Raw genomic sequence first — 20,862 nt, forward strand, 5'->3', positions numbered from 1 at the left:
TGACACATCAAGGTAAAAACTGGGGGTCTCCACCTGGGCAGTTTGCTTTTGCGGGGAGACGCCGCTGATATCATGGGCAATCAACGGGGGTCGGATCTCTGATAGACCATACGGAGTACGGAGTAGAATCCGTGGAGTTGGGAGTAATTGAGTGGAGAGTTGGAATTTCTAGTAGTTCATGTTTTGATACATTAGACTGTCTCATACATGGTGCTTCGATCCATGTGGAACGCATCGATGAGCCTTTCTTCGGCCACTCTGAAATCGATTCCTCGTGCTTTCTCTTTGATCCTTTTGCGGCTGTCCAGTACCGCGTTCATAATGTCAATCCATTCAAGTTGCCGACGAGCAAAGGTGAGGCTTGGAGCAGGCGCAGGAACGTCAGAGATGGTAACGGGCAACAGTTTCCCTCGTTTCTTCCTCACGACGCCATCCACAATGACGGTGTCAACATCCCTCTCACTGGAATGTAGAACAATAGCGGAAACCGGGTCCTCCTGCGCAGCCACCAACATCGATGGACTCGTCGTGTCGAAGATGACCAAATCCGCTTTGGCTCCGACTTTGATCTGACCGATTTCACCAGCCATTCCCATCGACCGAGCACCACTAATAGTACCCAGATTGAAAACCTGTTCCACGGTAGGTCCAACATGGCGACTCCATTTCCCCTCCAATTTCGCCGCATGCTCCGTTCGGGCATGCTGAAGCAACAGACGCATCTGTCCAGGCATAAAGCCGCTGCCCCAGCTGTGACAGTCCACTCCTAGACTCGCCAGTGATCGAAATTCAGGTATCAAGGCTACAGGCGGACAACCCATTTGGAGCTCTGTGTTTGGCGTTGAAGACACAGAGGCGCCGTGCGTGGCCAAAAGGCGGGCATCGCCATCCTTCGGAAAATTGCCATGCGAGATGAGAATATCGGGACCAAGTAAACCGGCGTTATTGAGAAGTTGCACAACAGACGGAGCACCGCCAAACGCTTTTCCTGCTGCGGCATGTGACGTGATGATCTTTGCGTTCATCGATCGAAGCCCGGTGTAGAGTTCCTGTAATTGACTCGTGAGTAGGTAGAGGTTATCCACCGCAAAACCAAGCTGAACTCGTCCGTCAGCGAACGGAGCCATTCCTGCAAGTTTTTTCCAAGTGCGGAGGGAGGATGTCGGGATATAGTCATCCACGACGTTCAGAGGATCGTCTTCTGGACTCTTCCGCGGGGGACATTGACAATACACAGCTCGTAGACCAGAAGTTACCAAGGCATTGATCAAAGTCGGTGCTGCCAGATCTCAGTATCGACGAGAGTAAAGCAAGGATACGGGTTTCTTACGGTATTCGGGGCCTATATTGAGGCTTGAATGATCGACCACTGATGTTGTGCCAGCATCGATGGCTTCCATTGCACCACTCAGTTCTCCCCAGAAGGCATCTTCGGTGGAATAGAGCGAGCCAATGAAATTGCCGGATGGCATATATTCCAACAGAGTGTGATTGCCGTGTTGGCCTTTTAGCTGGGTTTGCCATAGGTGATGGTGGGTGCTGATGAAGCCGGGTGATACCAGTTTACCCTTGCAATCAATGACTTCAACGCTTGCTTCGTTGATATCGATGTCTTCCTCGATCTTGATAATGGAATTTCCATCGAGTAGAAGATCGACTCGGCGGGGAATCACCCTTTCGGCGGCATCATGTACTAGAAGAGTACCGCCCTTTAAAAGAATTTTGGATGTCATTTAGAGAAATTGAGGAATTGGAAGAGATGATATGAAGGGTTTTAATCTGGTCCCATATAGATATTTATAGAGAATCGAGCCCAATATATAATGGTTGTTCTCGCGCAGTTCACGGAGTTAGGAATTAAGACCCCCGAGGTTCCGTGTCCGAGATTAGGTGAATCAAAGTGTTTTATGAGGAACTAAGTGCTTTTTGAAAAAAGCGAGGTCGTCAGTGTGGTATATATGGCAGAAGGAATAGTTGCCCAACTGGTGTTAGAAATGAACAGGGGTTATGCTGCGAGTAAGATCCTAGACACCAGATTCGGACTGATATCACGGGGGCCAGCGTAATCTGATGTTTACACGATCTAAGGAGCATAACACATAAAGAGCATGTGGAGCCTGGGATGAGTGCCTACAAACATCCTAAGCTTCACAGGCCAGGAATAATCCAACAATTAATTGACGCTAAAAATGTAGATCAGTGGCTAAGAGAAAAAAGAGTAACGCTTATGTACCTGAACACCATTCCGTCACGCCCCAATAACAATCTGCGTATTTCCAAATCAGAAAAATTGTAACATAGAGCCAATTAGCGTCATCTCGCACAGCTAAAGACATCATACATTCTCCTTTCCAAGGGCTTTAGCTTTGCGATTCTCCTTTTGCCTGAGCCGTGACTTGGCCGCGGCAATTCGTTCAGGACTGAGAGCTTCACGCTGCACATCAGCTAATCCGTACCGCTTACCCGCACGTTCGCCTGCCGAGAGTGTATACCCTTGATACCGACTGCGAGATGGAAGGCCCGAGATTGAATCGAGGGTAGATTTAATATGGGTTCGTTCACGTTGTGCCTGTCGGTTGCTGAGACGCGTGTCATCATCCGCAGGGACGTTCAAGGTTCGATATGGCCGCTGGCCGTCACCGAGTCGGCGTCTTGAGAACGTGCGATTCAGTGATTTCAGGGCCGAAATATCGGGAGGCGATGAAGGAGGAACTTGATCCAACACAGTGTTATGTGACTCATTCCGGGGCTTCGGTAGAAGGATTTCATTTAGATAATGCGTCACTTCATCGTCGTCTGCGGCCATGGCTCGAGCGTTAAGTCTCGTGCCAAGTGTACTCAATGTGGCATTGCGCAAGGCAGGTCGAGAATCGCGTACTTTGGACCGTGGGCTCGGGCTCGGGGGTGGTTCGATCTCATCGGTGAGTTCTTCTTCTGGCTTCTCAAGATCTGGCCCCGCGAAATCCTCATCGGCAAAGTCCAACGCCTGTATATCTATGTGGTCCTTGCGAGGACTCAAGAATTGCCGCTCAGTAGAGGGCAGTGCTGGGAAGCGTTCGGTAGAGCCAAGCCGCAGCTTCAGAAGATCGATTTGTTTCTGCATGTGGCGACGCTCTGCGTCGGAAGCATTCCTCAAATTCTCCTCAGATGCACGGTGCTCTTGGGAGACCGTCTTGAGTTTTTCTCTGTATTCCTGGATTCGTTGTTCCAATCTCGACTCTCTCTGTTTCAGCCTTGTTTCCTTGTCCTTTCGCCGACCTTCGTATCGGGACATTTCCTGCTTTACTCGCGCAAGCGTTTGCTTGAGGGTGTTGTTTTCTTCCTCAAGCGCCTTGGCTTTCTTTTCCGAGCTCTGCGCGAGGTCTTGGAGCGTGCTCAGTTCGGACTGTTGGCGTTGCATTTCCTCAATTTTAGCATTGGCTTCTTTCAATTCCCGCTGTGCTTTGAGGAGCTCATCTGCAGGGGCACGCGAAGGCGGTTCTTCCTTCTTCTCCTGTGTAATGTTTGCTGTGTCGCTGACGACGTCATGTTTTTCCAAGGCGTTGCGCAACGAGGTGACTTGCTGCTTGTACTGCAATGCAAGAGCGGTTTGTTTAGTCAAGTCCTGGACCAGATTCTCCTTATCGCGTATTGATCCCTCACCAACCATGGAAGAAGCAAGTCGTGATACCTGCCTCTCCATCTCGGCGACCTTTTGCTCTTCTTCTTTCAGCTTGTCGGCCAGCCGCAAAGCCTCCGAATCCTTCTTGCGAGCGTAGGATTTGGCAATACACCGGTAATGGATCAATTTCTTGATCTCTCGATTGGTCCTTGCACGGTAATTATCGAATTCGGTTTTCCAGTATTTGCCCGACTCCGAGTGCGGATCCTCCAGGTTGCTGGTGATGTCTTCATTGTCGACAATATCCTTCGACGTCGAAGCGATTTCCGGTTTCGCTTCTCCTGTGCTTTCTCCAGACTTGGCCGACTCGGAGTTCTTGGCCGCGTTGTCGCGTGCATCCATGAGAGTTTGGGTGAGTTTGCTCCTCGGCTTGCCGCTTCCATCCGAGGACCCGGACATCCACTGGGAACTAATAGTTCCTGAAGGATTTGGTGGGGTTTTGGCTGGTTTACTGGCGGAGCCAGGTCGCTTCCCCTCATTGTCGATGACACTTTCACCGAACGAAACTGTCTTGCGACGCAGAGCTGTACCGGGCGTGACAAGGATGCTTTTCGTAGGGGATCCGGTAGGATTATAGTTCGCGTCCTCACTGGTTGATTTGGTGTCGGTCTTGGTCTCCGGCGGCGGTAGTTTTATGGTGTCACTCTTGCTTCGTTGATGGCCGGATTGTTTCTCAGACGCGTTTTTTTCGTCATCCTCGCCTCCTGGGGTGCCAAACAGAGCACTTTTGAAGGCACGAATGGCAAAAACATGACCTGGGGTCTCAGGGGGCTCTAGCAGCTTGGAATCATCTGTAGGCGGCATCGCGTTGTTAGTACGAGAACGTCAAGGATTCAAGGGAAAGACCATAGACCAACCTGCAGCCTGTGTGCCCTGCTCATTCCCCTTCATCCAGTCTAGCATTTTGACTCGAGTTGAAAGAAATCCAAACAAAGGTGAATTCAATGTTTACGGTTCGCGCGGTCGGAAAAAGCAGAAGCGCCGATCAACTTTATCGATAAGCTCGTGTTCGGCTTCAACGGCGCTGTTTACTCTTGGCACCGCTCTTTCGGCCCAGGACTTTTTACAATTGGTCTAGAACTGGAGTTTGCTCCTCTATTAACCCGAAAGGCATCGAACTCGGTTGCTGGGGGGAGGCACAGTTCTGTCTACGCTGGTTGTCCCCATCATATCAGATGCACGTGTACTCCCCGTACATAGTACGAGCCACCCGTCAACGAATGGGACTTGACGTGAGAGACATCTAGACATCTCGTCGCCTCCCAGCCTTGCGATTTGGACCAATCCATTGGCTTCTCGTACCGCATCTTACAAATATGCTTTCTACACGTCCACCGATTTCAAACTTCGTGTCCGTTTATAAGGACTGATTGCTTGCTCATATGTTTTCCCATAGTTTCGAAGTATAGTACTCCGTGGGACGTCCCTCGCAGCGCTCATGTGCCCGAAGACCTCAAGTGGCTGTCACGATACCACGCAAACGACAAACATAGGTCTATCTTAGTACAACACTATGCCTCTTTCCAATTCGGGTATTCTCCGCGTGGCTGCCAGCGTCATTGCAACCATATGGATCGGATTCGGCGTCAACGCCATCCTACGTCCGGACCATGCCCTCAGTTTCTTCGAGTTCCAGCCGCCTAGCTCTGCACTGGACAAGCAGATGGTCGATAGTCTAATGGCCATCTATGGGGTCCGGGACATCTTCATGGGGGCTGCCATCTATACAGCTTCGTACTTTGGTACCCATTCTACCCTAGGTTGGATCTTGATTGCCGCTAGCAGCGTTGCATTTGCAGACGGGTTCATTTGTTGGACCTATGGCGAGGGACAGTGGAATCACTGGGGCTATGCGCCAATGCTTGCCGTGGTTGGTAGCTTGTTGCTCGGCGTCCTTGACCGTACGTGAGCGTCGCACTTGGAACAAAGCCGGCACAACCGAACGCGTTGAATGATCGACTATTGCGGTGACAATAATTGCCACTCGCCTCGGGGTATGCCAACTCAGCAGCTCACCAGCTCATGAAATCCGGGTCCACTATTGGGCAGGGACAAAGGTTGCTCGGCTTGACCTATAGTTTCAATCCCAAGTTCAATGTTTAACAGGATCCTCAACGAACTTCGAGGTAGCCACGACGTGAAATAACCATACCATGCAATTCAATTTAAGCGCTCTATAAAAAGTAAACCTACAAATCCACCGTCAAACCAACGGGGCGTCATTTATACTAAGCATCTCCACTCTATTAATGGAAGGGCGTGTGATCTGACCGCCTGTTTATTCTAGGCTCGAGGAAAAAAAAGACTGCCCAATTCTTTCTTCACCATCCATAACCATTTACACATCTATCACCAGCCCCCAATGCCGTACGACGCTCAGGGTCGCATGTAGGGCGAGCTCTCGCCACGCCCCGCGATGTCTCCCAAACAGAGGAAGAAGCCCTCCCGCCAGAAAAACCCAACCCCCGAATCCTCCGCGACGTCCCCCATAAAAACAACAAATTATCGAGAAATCCACCAGACAGAGGCCGAGGCTCTGCGCTCAATATATGGTGAAGACTTTGAAGAAGTCGAAAACAGGCGGTCGGCCTGGCAGGTGGGTGCAATTTCCGCGTGGGCTGTGCGGGCCCGTGGTCACTAACCCGTGCGTTCCAGCAATCCTCCGATGTGACATTCAAGCTCCATTTGCGATCCTCCTCGAATCCAGACATACTACTCATTCTATTAGTTGAACTACCTGCTACATACCCTAAAACAGTCCCTAATCTCTCGCCGGGGAACCTCGATGGCTTTCGCGATGGCGCGCGTTCCAGAATACAGGACATTCTCCGCAACAAGCCGAAATCTTTACTTGGAAGTGAAATGATTTATGAGCTAGCGGTGTCCATTCAAGATGTTTTGGAAGATGTTGCTCAGGCACAAGCACAGGATAAAGATTTACCGAGTCTTGAAGAGGAGCGTATGGAGCAAGAGGCGGCTGCCCTTCAACGCGCAGACCTGGAAAAGCAAGAGGAAATTCGCAAACAGCAAGCTGCGGCTGCCGAAGAAGAGCGCGCATTGCAAGAAATGCTCCAAGACAAGATGCGACAGCGGAATAAAGCTCGCATTTTGAGACGAAAGAGTCGAACTGGTGGTGCGGATTCAAGTGATGTCGATGAGCTTGTGGAAAATACCCCAGGCGCCATCTCCTTTGATCCCCCTCTTGTCATCAATGACGCCGGTGAACAGCCACTGGTCTTCCGCGCCATTCATGGCAAAACCCTGTTGCAAAGCAAGCAGGGAAAAAGACGTTCACTGTCAGGCCTATTGCGCCTGAGCACCGATGCCACGTCCCACTGCTCGTTCTGAAGGAAATTTGCGTTAGCGAACAGAGCTCTGAAGGAGTGACATTCCGAGAGCAGATGCGTACCAGTGAGGATAAGTTGGAGGGCATTAAGCGTTTGCGACACCCTAATCTGGTTGAATTCGTGGGTTTCAAAATCAATCGCCCACTTGGCCACTTCGACTCACCCGATGATTCCTGGACTGTCCTTGCACTTTTCGAGTATTCAAACAAAGGTTCCCTTTCCGAGCTTCTTGATATTGTGGGGACCGTGGCCGTCGACATGCTTCGCGGCTGGATGATTCAATTGCTCGAGGCTTTGGAATTTTATCACCGCAGCGGGTTTGTGCATGGAAACATTCATTGCGGCCGAGTGTTCCTCTTCCGAAATCCCTCTGGAGAAACTATCGTAAAGCTACAATCTAGTGTTGAAGAGGCTTTGCCTGACTCTTGTTATGGAAATCCCTCTTTGGCAGCGTCGAAATCACCACTGTGGACACCCCCAGAGTTGACGGAGGAGAGCCCACCATCTATGAAGACCGATGTTTGGGACCTTGGAATTGTGCTGCTTCAGATGGGCTTTGGAAAGGATATCCTCCTTCGATATACCTCTGCGAACCAGTTGATGGTCTCCATGGGGCTCTCACCACCCCTGCAAGATTTGCTTTGCGAATTCTTCCGTCCAGATCCCAGGAAGCGCCCAACTGCTTTCCAACTCCAACCGTCTGAATTTTTCCGGGTTGATGCGCCGTTGAAGATGCGAGAAAGAGCATCGGGATCTGTGTCGCTGCAGAGGCGGCCGCGGCTAGACTCTTTTGGAGGTATGCCGGCCTTTTCACGATACCACCAAGACTTCGATGAGGCAGGCCAGCTGGGCCGTGGCGGATTCGGACAGGTAGTGAAAGCCCGGAACAAGCTTGATGGTCGGTTATATGCAATTAAGAAGATTTCTCAAACATCAGCTGCGGCACTGAAAGATACGCTATCTGAAACCATGTTGCTCTCCCGACTGAATCATTCGTATGTTGTCCGGTACTATACTGCCTGGCTTGAAGAGGACTTCAATCATATCGAAGAAGAGGCAATGTCCTCCACCGAAGGTGATTCGTTCGCTAGCCAGGACAACCACGGTTTCAGTACAGGAGGACTCGATTTCATCAGCTCTAGCGGCTACCCAAAGATCGAGTTTGCCGCATCAGACAGCGACGATGAAAATGACGGAACTTTATCCGACCCGACTCATCCAAAGACTCCAGAACGAAACAAGACCAATGGCACAGACACTTTCACTGGCACTAGTTACGGCACTAGTTACGGCAGTATAGAGGACATCGAGCTCATCCGAACAAGATCGGGCTCTCATGCCCGGCCTATTGTAACAACGCTCTATATCCAGATGGAGTATTGCGAGAAGCATGTAAGTGTTGTTATGATTGGTTACTCGATATTCCAGGCTAACATTGCTGCAGACCTTGCGCGATGTCATAAGAGATGATTTGCACGATGATAATGAGCGTTCATGGCGTTTCTTCCGGCAAATTCTCGATGGCCTGAGCCACATTCATAGTCACGGAATAATACACCGTGACTTGAAGCCTGACAATATTTTCATTGATGTTGCAAATAACCCTCGCATTGGTGACTTTGGTCTTGCCACAAGTGGTCAATTTACCACGGCTGTGCGTTCGTCCGCGGCTGCTGACTTTGAAGGAGACTTCACTCGCAGTCTGGGTACGACCTACTATGTGGCGCCGGAGATGAAGTCGGTTGTCTCGGGACACTACAACGAAAAAGTCGACGTAAGTAAGGAATATATAAATGGCACCACAAATATGCTCACGCTCTCCAGATGTACTCACTTGGTGTTATCTTTTTTGAGATGTGCTATCCACTGCCAACTGGCATGGAACGTGATCAAACACTCCGACAAATCCGAGAAAAGGATCACACTCTTCCACCTACCTTCCAGCAATCCGACAAATTGCTCCAAGGCCAGATCATTGAATCTCTTCTAAGCCATACCCCGAGCGAACGTCCCACCGCCTCCGATCTTCTGGCCAGTGGAAAGATCCCCCTTCAGATTGAGGAAGAGACGTTCCGACGGGCTATTGTACATTTACTGTCAGATCCAAATTCACCTGACTACAAGAAGATTCTATCGGCTATATTTTCTCAGTCACCCAAGAAGTTTGAAGATATCGCTTGGGACATAGACTCGCATGCGGTACCAGGTGCGAACGAGCTACTTGTTCAGGGCTTAGTCAAAAAGAAGCTGACCTCAATATTCCGACGACATGGTGCTGTTGAGTCAACGAGGCAAATGCTCTTCCCTCGATCCCAGCATTATAATAACGGTAATAACGGCGCAGTACGCGTGCTTGATGCATCTGGCAATCTTCTACAGCTGCCATTTGATTTGACACTTCCAAATGCACGAGCAATACCAAGACAGGATCGCTCGCTTGAGAAGACATTTGCATTTGGCACAGTCTACAGAGAATCTACCCATGGCAGCCAACCGGGAACTTATCGTGAAGTTGACTTCGATATCGTCTCCTACAATACCCTGGACCTCGCCTTGAAAGAGGCAGAAGTCATCAAGGTCTTGGATGAGATCATCGAGGAATTCCCGCCATTAAGATCTACCCCGATGTGCTTCCTTGTCAACCACTCCGATCTGCTCCAGCTCATCATGGAATTCTGTCGCATCACGCCTACACAAATTCCCAAAGTCAAGGAAGTTATCAGTAAGCTGAATGTTAGGAGCTATAGCATGCAAAAGATCCGAAGTGAACTGCGGGCTCCGGCAATTGGTGTTGCTTCAACTTCATTGGATGATCTTGCTCGATTCGATTTCAGAGGTATGTCAAATATTGATTTTCGGGCAGAGCCAATATGCTAATGGATAATATACAGGCTCTTTGAAGGAGACACAGCGCAGATTGCAGCATATCATGGAAGGGACTGAGTACGCAGAGCGGATTTCACCAATCTTCGCTCGTTTGAACGTACTCATGACCTATCTGCAGAGTTTCGGCGTGAAACGGAAAGTCTACATCAACCCACTCAGCAGCGTCCATGACAAATTCTACCGAGGTAGCATTTTGTTCCAGTGTATATTTGATAGCAAACGACGTGATGTGTTTGCCGCAGGTGGCAGGTATGATCGTTTGATACAGGAATTTTCACCTAATGTCCTGTCAAATCGACCTCAAGCGCATGCAGTCGGCTTTAACCTCGGCTCGGACCGACTTCGCTCTTCGATGATTCATTACCTGAAAGCCAAGGCTCCGTCAAAAGATTCCGAGTCCAGTGAGGATTTGTACTGGGCAGCCCGTCGAGTAAGTTATCTTGTTTTCCAACCCGTCCGATGCAGATTTGCTGACATTCAAACAAAGTGTGATGTACTTGTTGCCAGCTTCGACGCAACCGTTCTCCGCACAACAGGAGTCAAACTAATTGAAGAGCTCTGGTCAAACGATATAAGCGCAGAGCTCGCTGTTGACGCCTCGTCCCTCGAAGAGCTGCTGGCAAAATACAAAGATTCCAACCACCGATGGATTGTGATTGCCAAGCAAGACAGCAAAGAGCGTGGCTTCAAAGTCCGAAGCCTAATGCGCAAGGAAGAATTTGATCTCCGTCCCGCAGAACTGGTGTCATGGCTTCGAACAGAAGTGCAAGCGCGCCACCATCGCGAAGGAACTGCTGATCTCCGCCAATCTCGTCAATCCAGCCAACAGGACGCCCTCGCGTTCCAGGAACGGGCGAACGATGTGCGCATCCTCGTCCCTCAGCATCGAAGCAAGAAGTCGAACCGAAGGAATATCGTTGAATCAGGTATGTTTTTGGTAATTCCACTGCAGTTGCCGGATGTTGATACTAATATGAATTTGTATTAGCCTTACTTTCCTCTCGGGAAGTAGCCGAAAATGCCCGCAACGGCCCCATCGTTGCGATCGACACTCGCGACGAAGTCCTTGACGCTATCCGGAACACGCGTCTCTCAGACGCGGAGAGCTGGCGCAGCGTTATCCAGAATGCACCACTGACCGAGCGGAAATATCTCAATCAAGTGCAGGAGATGCTCATCGACTTGGCTACGGAGAATCGCACAGGCGATAACGCAGAAGGCTACACGAATGCCTTTATCTACAATTACCGTACAGGCTCCTGCGTGTACTACGATCTGGGACCATAGTGAGAAATGAATTTACGACTGGACTGGTTTCATTGGGGGGAAGGGTGATGGAGGGGAGTTTTAAGTCATGCATAGGCCCCATATTGGGACTCATGGGGTTTGCATTTGGTTTTATGGGTGGATGTGTGTCTGTTTTATTTGACGCTCTCCTCTCTCAGTGTGGTGTTTTAGCGAGTGCTCGGGATGTGATACCCTGATGAATGACGCCCGGAAGATATACGAATATTCTGTATGGAGATGGAGAGAAATAAACATTTTGTCAGAGGTATCGTTGCTGTTGTACATGAAAAGTTTCGCAATCATAATGAAGCAAAGCCGAAGGAGATGTTGTGCAAAACGCACGTGAATCAATCACTCTCGTCGTCGCTACCATAGGCGACTAAGGGGCCACCGGTGGCCTTGGGTGCTTGTGTACTGACTACTCCGCCGTTAAGCCCCCGCAGGGCCGCAACAGCAGAACTGGAGAAGATACCGTTGCTCTGTCGCTGTTGCTCCTGCACCGGAACAGGAGCAGACTCAATCATCATCGATTGTACAGGTGCCTCTAGCTGGGCAGCCTGGCTTGCATCCTCCAATTGACGTGTCCGGGCGTGCCACACGTCGTCTGGAACATCATAACCCTGTAATCCGAAGGTTCCTTCGATCTTCTTTCGCTTCTTGGCCTCGGGGTCGCGGCCTTCAATCTCTGCTACAAAAGCTGCGGGAAGAGCCCGGCGCACGGCCTCGGCAGCCTGCTCTTCTAACCGACGTGCCTCACGCTTTTGTGCCATGGGGTTCGGGTCAGCAGTAGCCCAGCGCACGTTCTGCCTATGTTAGTTTTGAACGTCCAAGGAAGCCATTATTGTGAGCGGCAATCGATATAATCAACTTACTAAGATTTCCTATTCGTTGTTAGTGATTTGTCCTTTTTTTTGCTGGAGGAACAAACTTACTTCATGGTCCAAAGCTTGATTTCCCATTGCTACCAAGGCTTGGGTTAAAGTCAGTATGACTTTCACTCGTTTTTCTTCGAGGAATCACTCACCGAACTGAGCATTGGCTTCGTGACTATAGGTTATGAAGGCGACACCTCTGCCAGTGAGAACACGCGTTCTCTCTACCTGGCCCCATTCCGCGAAATGCCTTGAGACAACCTCTTCAATATCGTCCCTAGATAAAGGTTAGATAAAGTGACCAAGTAGATTTTTCGGTACAAGACACTCACGAGACTGTGATTCTTCCCACATAGATTGTGCGGTTCTGGCGCATGAACGAACCCACACCAGACATATCCTATTTCAAGGAGTATTAGCATTGAATTCCGGATATGATATCGCGAGACCACTTTGAAATTGTACGCACTTCCTTGTAATCGCTGTGCTTATCCCGCCCTATGATCTTCAGTCAGCCACCAGTTTTGAACGATCAAAGAGCGATTTTGGGGGTGTGATATTTACCAAAACAATCCATGTTTGGATTGAAAATATCGTGAAGGGTGGGTATACGGTGTAAGTATTCACAATCTTGGCCTTTCACGCAGACACCTCGAGCGAAATGCAAGCTAGATCAAACCATAGCGATTAGCAAATGTTCGTTGCCGTGAAAGAGCTATGCCCGAAGTCCGCGATGTATGTCTTCTTACCAGAAGAAAGAGCCGGGCACACGATCAGCGCGAGTGTATCCAGCGTCACGCGCAACATTGCACCGACTCGTCGCCGGCTGACTGAGTCCGTACTTGTCTTCGTTGTCGCCACTTTTGTTATACCAAATATTGTAATCCAACCCAGGTTGCTGCGCGGGTTCGCGCTGGATCGTCGATGGGTCAACTTGTATCCTCGCGGGCCGCTTCTTCCTGCGAATGATCTTGGTCTTCTTGACAGTTTGGAGTTGTTGATCTCCTTGCGGTGTGTCGTCCGTCGCGACGGTTGTCGCCACGGTCATCTCGTCGGCATTGGTGTCAACCGGTTCGGGGGAATTTGTGGAAATGGGAGCCTGGGGCTCAGCGACCGATACCTCTGCCATGGCTGTAGTTTTATCGGAGACGTTGAGGAATGTCGAGCTTGGAGCTTCAAAAAAAGGGCTTTGGGAGCTGAGGTCGCGAAGAAGGCGCTTACATAAGGCTTGGCGGGTGCCCGCCTGGCTTTCGTTTTTGATCGCCGGAGGCACAGAGGAAGATTTAGTGATTTCGCAGTCTACACGACTCCAATACCGGCAAGATGGTGAACATTACAGAGAAGATCAAGGAGTACGTTTTTATCAGTTGTCACTTGCGGTTTGAGCGGAGCAATTTGCTTATTGGTTGGTCTACAGGATTGAGGATGAGATGCGTCGGACGCAGAGTAAGTGTCTTATCCTCCGTAAACATGTATCACCCCGCTAATGCCCCGCAGAGAATAAGGCCACAGGTATGATGGACTTCTTATAATTGGCAATGAGTCTGATCTAATGTTCTGATTGTTCTCAGAATATCATCTGGGTCTATTGAAAGGGTATAGTAATATTCTCTGACCCGAACTTAAAAGCATGAACTAACACCATTCTCAGAAAGCTTGCCCGACTAAGAGCTCAGCTTTTGGAGCCAGTCGGTGGTGCTGGTTCTGGCGGTGGCGTGGGTTTCGATGTCAGCAAGAGCGGCGATGCACGAGTGGCCCTCGTTGGCTTTCCCTCCGTCGGAAAGTCCACATTCCTGTCTAAGATCACTAAGACCAAGAGTGAGGCAGCAGCTTACTCTTTCACCACGCTGACGGCTATTCCCGGCGTGTTGGAGTATGGTGGTGCTGAGATCCAGATCTTGGATTTGCCCGGTATCATCGAAGGCGCCTCGGAGGGCAAAGGACGTGGTCGCCAGGTTATCTCGGCCGCGAAGGTAAGCGGACTGTCTTGTTCGACAGGAGAGCTAGAGAAATACTGACGAGGCTTCCCTAGACAAGTGATTTGATCTTGATGGTTCTGGACGCTACAAAGCGTGCCGAACAACGTGCCCTGCTCGAGGCTGAACTGGATGCCGTTGGCATTCGGTTGAACAAGGAGCCGCCGTATGCCAATCTTGTCCGAAAATCTGCTCGAACTCATATACTGATCCATTCACAGTAATATTTACCTCAAAATTAAGAAGGCTGGTGGTATGAAGATCTCATTTGCCACACCACCAAAGAACCTGGACGAGAAGCTGGTCTACAATGTGCTTCGTGATTACAAGATTCTCAACTGCGAAGTACTCGTGCGAGATGAAAATGGTATGTGATACCTCTGTCCATCGAACCTGCCAACTTACTGATCAATTGTAGCTACGATCGACGACTTCATCGATGTGATTATGAAAGATCACCGGAAGTACATTCGCTGGTAAGATTGACATTAATGACACTTGATATCCAACTATCAAATACTGATTCTTTTCCCGCCAGTCTTTACGTCTACAACAAGGTCGATAGCATTGGCCTCGAATTCCTTGACGCTCTTGCCCGCGAGCCTTACACAGCTGTCATGAGTTGTGAACTTGACCTTGGCGTGCAAGACGTCGTTGAACGTATCTGGAAGGAATTGAGATTGATGCGACTTTACACGAAACGGTATGATCCATCGATGTTTGAATTTTGCTTTCAATGGCATATCTAACGGTTATATTGTCTATAGAAAGGGAGAGGAGCCTAAGTTTGATGAGGCGCTCATCGTGCGCAAGGACTCTACCATTGAGGATGTTTGTGACCAGATCCATCGCACAATCAAGGACACATTTAAGTATGCGATGGTATGGGGAGCGAGCGCAAGACACGTTCCACAACGTGTGGGACTGTCACATCTGGTTGCGGACGAGGATGTGGTGTCCATTGTGGCCAAGTAGATTCAAGGGATCAAGAATGATGACGAAATAAAATATTGACACGACTACAAAGAGCTTAGACACAAAATTATGGTTTAATGCTGTTGATTTGATATCTCAGGAACCTATGAACAAAATGCAAATATAAAATATGGACCCAGAATAACCGATGGAACCTTAAAAACATAAACACCCCGACGCTAGATAAAGATGACAGATTTAAGCAGCGCCGGCGGCGGCAGCAGCGGCCAGCACGTTCTGCTGTCCGGTGGTGAGCTGAACACCAACGCGCTCATTGCCGAGCAGATCGACGAGCAGAGGGCTGGGACGGCTGTCACGCTCAGGGAAGAGACCAGCCTGGTTGTTCTTGTACTTGAGCACAGAGTCCAAGTAGATATCAAAGAGGTAAGAGGAGTCGAGAGGACCGCCCTTAGCCTCGGGGTGGAACTGGGTGCTGAAGATGGGACGAGACTTGTGGATCATGCCTTCGTTGCTCTGATCGTTCAAGTTGACGAAGTAGGGCTTCCAGTCAGAGGGCAAAGTCGAAGCATCAACAGCGTAACCGTGGTTCTGGCTGGTGATGTGGCAGCGACCAGTGCTCAGGTCAAGAGCGGGAATGTTGTGGGCGCGGTTACCGTACTTGAGCTTGATGGTGCTGGCACCGGCGGCCAGAGCGAGGAGCTGGTGACCCAGGCAGATACCGAAGATGGGGACCTGAGAAGTCTCCATCAGACGCTTGAGGTGGTAGACGGTATCTTGGCAGTGAGTTGGGTCACCGGGGCCGTTGGAGATGAAGACACCATCGAAGTGGTGGGCAACCTTGTGGATGGGGTAATCGAAGGGAAGGACAGTGACGCTGGAGCCACGGCCGACCAGGCTGCGGAGAATGTTTTCCTTGACACCGCAATCAATGACAGCAACGTGGGAGGTAGGATCAGCAGCAGCAATGTGGAAAGGCTGCTTGGTGCTGACCTGGCGGACCAAGTGGATTTGCTCAGGGTCAGTGAAAGCCTCATCCTCGTTGGCATCGTACTCTTCGCCAACAGTGATACGGGCCAGGGAAGAACCCTGCTCACGCAGATAGGTGACAATGGCACGGGTGTCGACACCAGAGATGGCAGGGACACCTTCACGGGCACACCATTCGCCCAGACTCTGGACAGCAGTCCAGTGACTGTATTGCTCGGCCACGTCGGCGACAACGACACCAGCGGCCTGGAGGTTGGGGGACTCGAAGTACTTCAAAAGTCCATTGGGGTCCTTCTCGGCGGATGGGACACCGTAGTTACCGATCAAAGGCTGGGTGAAAACGAGAATCTGACCACGGTAGGAAGGATCGGTCAGGGACTCGGGGTATCCGACAAGGGAGGTGGTGAAGACAGCCTCGCCGGAGATGTTGGAACGAGCACCGAAGGACTTGCCAGAGAACATGGGACCATCACGAATGGTGAAGGTAGCAGGCTCCATAGCAGCACGCTGGCGCACAGTAGCCATGAAGCGAGCCTGAGCAGGTCGCTGCACGGAGGCAAAGGCGGAAGCCCGGGCAGGCATCGCCTTGAAAAGGTTGGAGATCATTTTGTTTTATATGTAAGGGTTGTAAGGTAGTGGGGAGCGTGATGGTATTCAGTTGATGTTGGCTTTCCAAAGGTGGTCCGAGATATAGTCCTGGGAGGTGAAGATCGAGGGTGCCAAACACATAAGCGCGACTGAGCGGGTGGCAGTCAGAGTTATGGTAGAGAGAGGGAAAGGGGTGCTTTTTAGCGACACATGAGTTGTGGTGTTGGAATGTTGGGGAGAAAAGTCGGAAAAAAAGCGGAAAAGAAGAGGTTTTTCACCCTCGACACCGTGGGCACGTGATCTCACCGACTTTGCCGGCAGCAACCAATCGGAGAGCGTCATATTTCTGCTGCCGGTCTCCGCTCGGTTTAGGGGCTTTGACTCATCCCCGAGTGCCGGTTCCGGTGGCGATCTCAGGCACCGAAGGGATCCTTGGAATTGCTTATGTTTTCACGATCCAGTTGGATCACTTTCCACCTTTTGGAGGCAATGTGAGGCATTCGTCTTGATGGCCTGGGTTCGGTCGGAAGTACGATTTAGGTCCAACTTACAATGTACACCGCACTATTGCCCCCACCCAATAGCACATTGTATATTGCAGTACCCCTGCACATCGCGATACGGATTGACCACTAGGAGTCGCTCCATTGTCGGTCCTTTGCGTAAGAAAAACTCGCCGTGTCAATTTTGAAATGATTCGGTAGGTTTGTTTGTGGTACGAAATGGGCTTGTTCACGCTCAGTGTCACAACGTAGTGCTCGAGGGGACCTGGGAAGCAACATTGCCGGCCAAGGGCAACCTCACGGCACATTAATGGGATAGAGGTAGCATCATATAAATACAAGAAAACAGAACGAACCGAAGAAGAAGAAGAAGAAGAAGAAGAAGCCTGTACTCCGTACGCTGTGTCGCAATACAAGTTTCCACAATGATTCTCTCTCAATATGTGTTCTATGCCTTAGTGGCATCTCTCCTGCCATCGGCGACTTTTGGCCGCTCCTTGTCCTCTGGACACAGTAGCCAGAGCCCACTCTTGACATCGGGATGTGATGATGGGACGGGAATTGTGGACCCAGATAGCAAGTGCAATGGCACTGGAGTCGTAGATGGTCCCAAACCCCATGATCGAGAAGGGTTCAAGTTCGAGAACCCATCCACAGACTGCAAATATGCGTCGCAAATGCACATCTGGGACTCATTCAAAGACCTTGAGAAGGACATGGGCAAGCTCTTCACAGTTATTCATAAGAATGTTAGCTTCACCGTTGTCGGGCACCATCCGATCGCCGGCCGTTACCACGACCTAATGCACTTTTACGTCAACGCCTTACGTCGTGTCAGCATGTTATTTTCCGACCATGCAGATCTGTTTGAGATTCACCCGCGGGGAATCTATGGCGGATGTGATGCTAAATGGTCGGTGGAGGAAATTCAATTCAAAGGAGTGATGAATTCCGGTATGGGCATCTTCCTAGTTCGATCTCTCCGTCACTGATCCATGCCAGGCGACAAGTTCGATATCACCAATGTCTGGTTCACGCGCTGGCATCAGGGCCAGATGGTCGAGATCCGCACGTACATCGATGCACCAATGATCATGGATGCGCTGCACAAGAACGAACTATGGTGGAATGGGACGACCTTCCGGGATAATCTTCAATATATCCCGGGGCCAGCGGGGATGCCAGATTTAAAAGCAGTGGAGGGATTGATGGGATATCCCAATGGTAGCAAGTACAAGGATTAAGACACAGATGTGGGAATAGCGAGAACCTCCGAATGCAGTTGAAGTAGTTGGAATTCCAAAGGAGAGAGATCCAGATGATAATGAGAATGTTGTCAGCTTATAAAGTAGCTGGGTCGGCCTGGAGGTGGCCCCCCCAAAACCGTCTGATTTGCTTGGCGGCATTCCCCGTTCAACTCCCCGCGATGTTCCCCGTACTTCCCCAAATATGTCCGAGTCAACACCACGCAAGCGCTCAAAATTAGCCTGCGCTCTATGTCAGTCGCGCAAGCGCAAATGTTCCGGTGGTCAGCCCTGTAGCACTTGCGCTCAAACAGGCGCAGAATGCCAATACACTGCGCGCAAGAAACGCGCCAGATCCCAAAGTCTTTACCGAGCGAATTTATCCCTAGATGATACAAATGGCGGGTTCAACGCAGTCACGAATCCTATCGCAGAGAGCGCTGCGATACAGGCCTCACCCCGCCCTGTGGGAAGTTCGGAGGGAGCAACCCATTCCCTACAAGCTAATTCTGGAGCCACATTTGTTCGCAAACTCGGATTGAATATTGACCCGGCGCACGCACCACGATTGCAGTTATTTGCCTGGAACGTCGGCGAGAGGCGACTATCGCCAACTCTATCATCGGCGCTTCCATCAATGCCTGTCATGGAGGCGACACCCGCGACTATCACCAAAATCATCTCGCAGGAAGAGATGCGGCGATTAGCAGCGATTTACTTTGAGAAGGTCGATCCATGCTATACATTCTTGGATCGCAAGATGATCTTCCTTCGAATCGCAACTCGTTGGGAAACTTCGCCATCTCCTATTGACTCCGTAGAATATCCCTACGATGCTGTACTATGCGGCGTTGCTGCCTTCGGATATCTTTTTTCGCGGCGCGAGGTTATACCTCAAGAACTCCGCCTAATTGAAACGGCGCGCATTCTTCTGGATAAAAGCACCCTCGCAGCGGAAATGCCATCCGTCGACATAGTCACAGGCTGGGTGTTGCGTGCTGCGTATCTACGGATGACGGCCTCACCACATGCTGCATGGATGGCTAGCTGCACACTGATGCATCTCATCGAAGCCGCAGGATTACACCTGGAAATCTCAGACCCAGAAGCAGCAGGTCTGCTCCCAACCTCACCAGAGACGCGTGTCAGCCAAGATGGTTCCGATATAGAAACTCAGATCACCAACGACCCCGAAACCCGACGAAGACTCTTCGGCATGGCCCGACACCTCAACACATGGATCTCCTTTGATCTCGGCCGGTCCCGCGTTGTCCTCCACGGCGCCACAGCTCTCGCACCTTCAAGCACACCCCCATCCCGCAACCCAACTCAAGCACCACCCCGAGCCCCACGCGCAGACATCTTTCACCTTCTCCCACTTTCAGAAAGCCTCGACCCCACAGGCCCCTCGCTACAAGATCTCCCAGAACTCGAAGTCGCCCTCACCTCCGTCTTAGATCTTCTCTACTCCGAACCCTCGCTCGTCCTCGTCCAATGCAACCTAATGCTATGCATTTACCGCCGCCTCCGTGCTCTAAATCCATACGGCCCATTATCATCCAATCTTCTCGAGCGCGTGCTCGCAATGGCTGGCCGTGGACTCCGCGCCGCAAGAGGGATGGTCGCCTCCTCCTGTCCCTGGCACCAAGTTGCCAACGTCCCCTTCCAGGTCGTCTGCTCCCTGTTAGCAATCGATAACCAGGCTGCGCTAGCCCTGCTCGCCGATGCAATGCGAACGCTGCGGGAAGTTCACGCAGCCTATGATACCCCTTCTATGCGCGAAGCGTACTCAACGGCATACTTGCTTATCGCGTTACATCAGCGGCGGAAGGAGGATGATACCCGTGCTCTTGCTGAGGTTTTACGAGCGAATGCTGCCGCTGCAGCGCCAGCGTCGGCACCAGTGCCGGATCTGAAGGACACTTTGGGAACGCCTTCTGCGTTGGATCAACATCGGGGCCAGAGCCAGGTGCAGGCTGCGCCATTGGCGCAGGTCTCAGATGCGGAGTTTTCGTGGTTGGGGGATTTGATGATTGATATGCCCAGTCTGCAGAACTTCGATCTGGACCAGTTTCTTATGACGGATGTTCCATGGCCTTTACCGGAGATGGGAATATGAAGTCAAGAGGGATTGATTGTTTAGTAGAGGGAGGAATGTGAGGACTTCATTAGTCGAAGGCCGTAGACATCAAAATCAAATGCATGGAAAAGCTGGCATCAAAGATGGTATATGCGAAGAAGATAGAACCGGACCTGGATGGTGTCCATCTAAGAAAGTGGGACTGAACGCTCAGTGTGTATTTATACATCCATGGATAGATATTTTTATCAATATTGTGGAGGCTACTAGAATAAGAAGAAGAAGAAGAAGAAGGTATGATACTCAGAAACTAGAAAAGCTGGGACTTATATTCCATGAAGACTAAGAAAGGGATAGACGGGAGCGGGAGCGTGGACGAGGTAGGACGAGGGAAGATTAGAAATTATATTGCAGGCACTATAGGATCTACATATTATAAAGAAAGCTGTTCATGATGATATATGATTTTTAAATTTTAAAAAGCTGACATTTTGA

General features: G+C 50.5%; 8 protein-coding genes across 8 annotated transcripts; 4 read left to right on the plus strand and 4 right to left on the minus strand.

The window, feature by feature from the left end:
- Positions 1-191: 191 nt before the first annotated feature.
- N7457_001667 (Amidohydrolase 1) lies at positions 192-1,733 on the minus strand (the record flags this gene model as incomplete). The annotated part of the gene is made up of 2 exons (XM_057172713.1): positions 192-1,279; positions 1,331-1,733. The coding sequence occupies 2 exons, from the start codon at positions 1,731-1,733 to the stop codon at positions 192-194; spliced, it is 1,491 nt and encodes a 496-aa protein (XP_057036616.1).
- Positions 1,734-2,335: 602 nt separating this feature from the next.
- N7457_001668 (uncharacterized protein) lies at positions 2,336-4,564 on the minus strand (the record flags this gene model as incomplete). The annotated part of the gene is made up of 2 exons (XM_057172714.1): positions 2,336-4,452; positions 4,519-4,564. The coding sequence occupies 2 exons, from the start codon at positions 4,562-4,564 to the stop codon at positions 2,336-2,338; spliced, it is 2,163 nt and encodes a 720-aa protein (XP_057036617.1).
- Positions 4,565-5,174: 610 nt separating this feature from the next.
- cpcC (putative protein kinase (Gcn2)) lies at positions 5,175-11,181 on the plus strand (the record flags this gene model as incomplete). The annotated part of the gene is made up of 9 exons (XM_057172715.1): positions 5,175-5,531; positions 6,054-6,257; positions 6,317-6,881; positions 6,938-8,400; positions 8,453-8,782; positions 8,833-9,844; positions 9,900-10,324; positions 10,382-10,820; positions 10,883-11,181. 9 exons carry the CDS (start codon positions 5,175-5,177, stop codon positions 11,179-11,181), a joined length of 5,094 nt encoding a protein of 1,697 aa, XP_057036618.1.
- Positions 11,182-11,528: 347 nt separating this feature from the next.
- On the minus strand, positions 11,529-13,248 carry cwc2 (active spliceosome conformation promoter CWC2; the record flags this gene model as incomplete). Its single annotated transcript, XM_057172716.1, has 8 exons — positions 11,529-11,984; positions 12,054-12,062; positions 12,114-12,151; positions 12,206-12,330; positions 12,386-12,453; positions 12,523-12,551; positions 12,618-12,721; positions 12,803-13,248. Coding segments are annotated over 8 exons (1,275 nt in total), but the record flags the coding sequence as incomplete, so codon positions are not given.
- Positions 13,249-13,376: 128 nt separating this feature from the next.
- Positions 13,377-15,004, plus strand: N7457_001671 (uncharacterized protein; the record flags this gene model as incomplete). Its single annotated transcript, XM_057172717.1, has 7 exons — positions 13,377-13,405; positions 13,705-14,026; positions 14,086-14,195; positions 14,251-14,396; positions 14,448-14,505; positions 14,568-14,732; positions 14,797-15,004. 7 exons carry the CDS (start codon positions 13,377-13,379, stop codon positions 15,002-15,004), a joined length of 1,038 nt encoding a protein of 345 aa, XP_057036620.1.
- Positions 15,005-15,202: 198 nt separating this feature from the next.
- On the minus strand, positions 15,203-16,558 carry cpa1 (carbamoyl-phosphate synthase (glutamine-hydrolyzing) CPA1; the record flags this gene model as incomplete). The annotated part of the gene is made up of 1 exon (XM_057172718.1): positions 15,203-16,558. One exon carries the CDS (start codon positions 16,556-16,558, stop codon positions 15,203-15,205), a length of 1,356 nt encoding a protein of 451 aa, XP_057036621.1.
- A 910-nt stretch (positions 16,559-17,468) lies between these two features.
- On the plus strand, positions 17,469-18,287 carry N7457_001673 (uncharacterized protein; the record flags this gene model as incomplete). Its single annotated transcript, XM_057172719.1, has 2 exons — positions 17,469-17,997; positions 18,046-18,287. The coding sequence occupies 2 exons, from the start codon at positions 17,469-17,471 to the stop codon at positions 18,285-18,287; spliced, it is 771 nt and encodes a 256-aa protein (XP_057036622.1).
- Positions 18,288-18,492: 205 nt separating this feature from the next.
- On the plus strand, positions 18,493-20,406 carry N7457_001674 (putative C6 transcription factor; the record flags this gene model as incomplete). The annotated part of the gene is made up of 1 exon (XM_057172720.1): positions 18,493-20,406. One exon carries the CDS (start codon positions 18,493-18,495, stop codon positions 20,404-20,406), a length of 1,914 nt encoding a protein of 637 aa, XP_057036623.1.
- Positions 20,407-20,862: the final 456 nt, after the last annotated feature.

This window comes from Penicillium paradoxum (genome assembly GCF_028828445.1).
Source record: "Penicillium paradoxum strain IBT 22861 chromosome Unknown utg000002l_segment0_segment0, whole genome shotgun sequence".
NCBI lineage: Eukaryota > Fungi > Ascomycota > Eurotiomycetes > Eurotiales > Aspergillaceae > Penicillium > Penicillium paradoxum.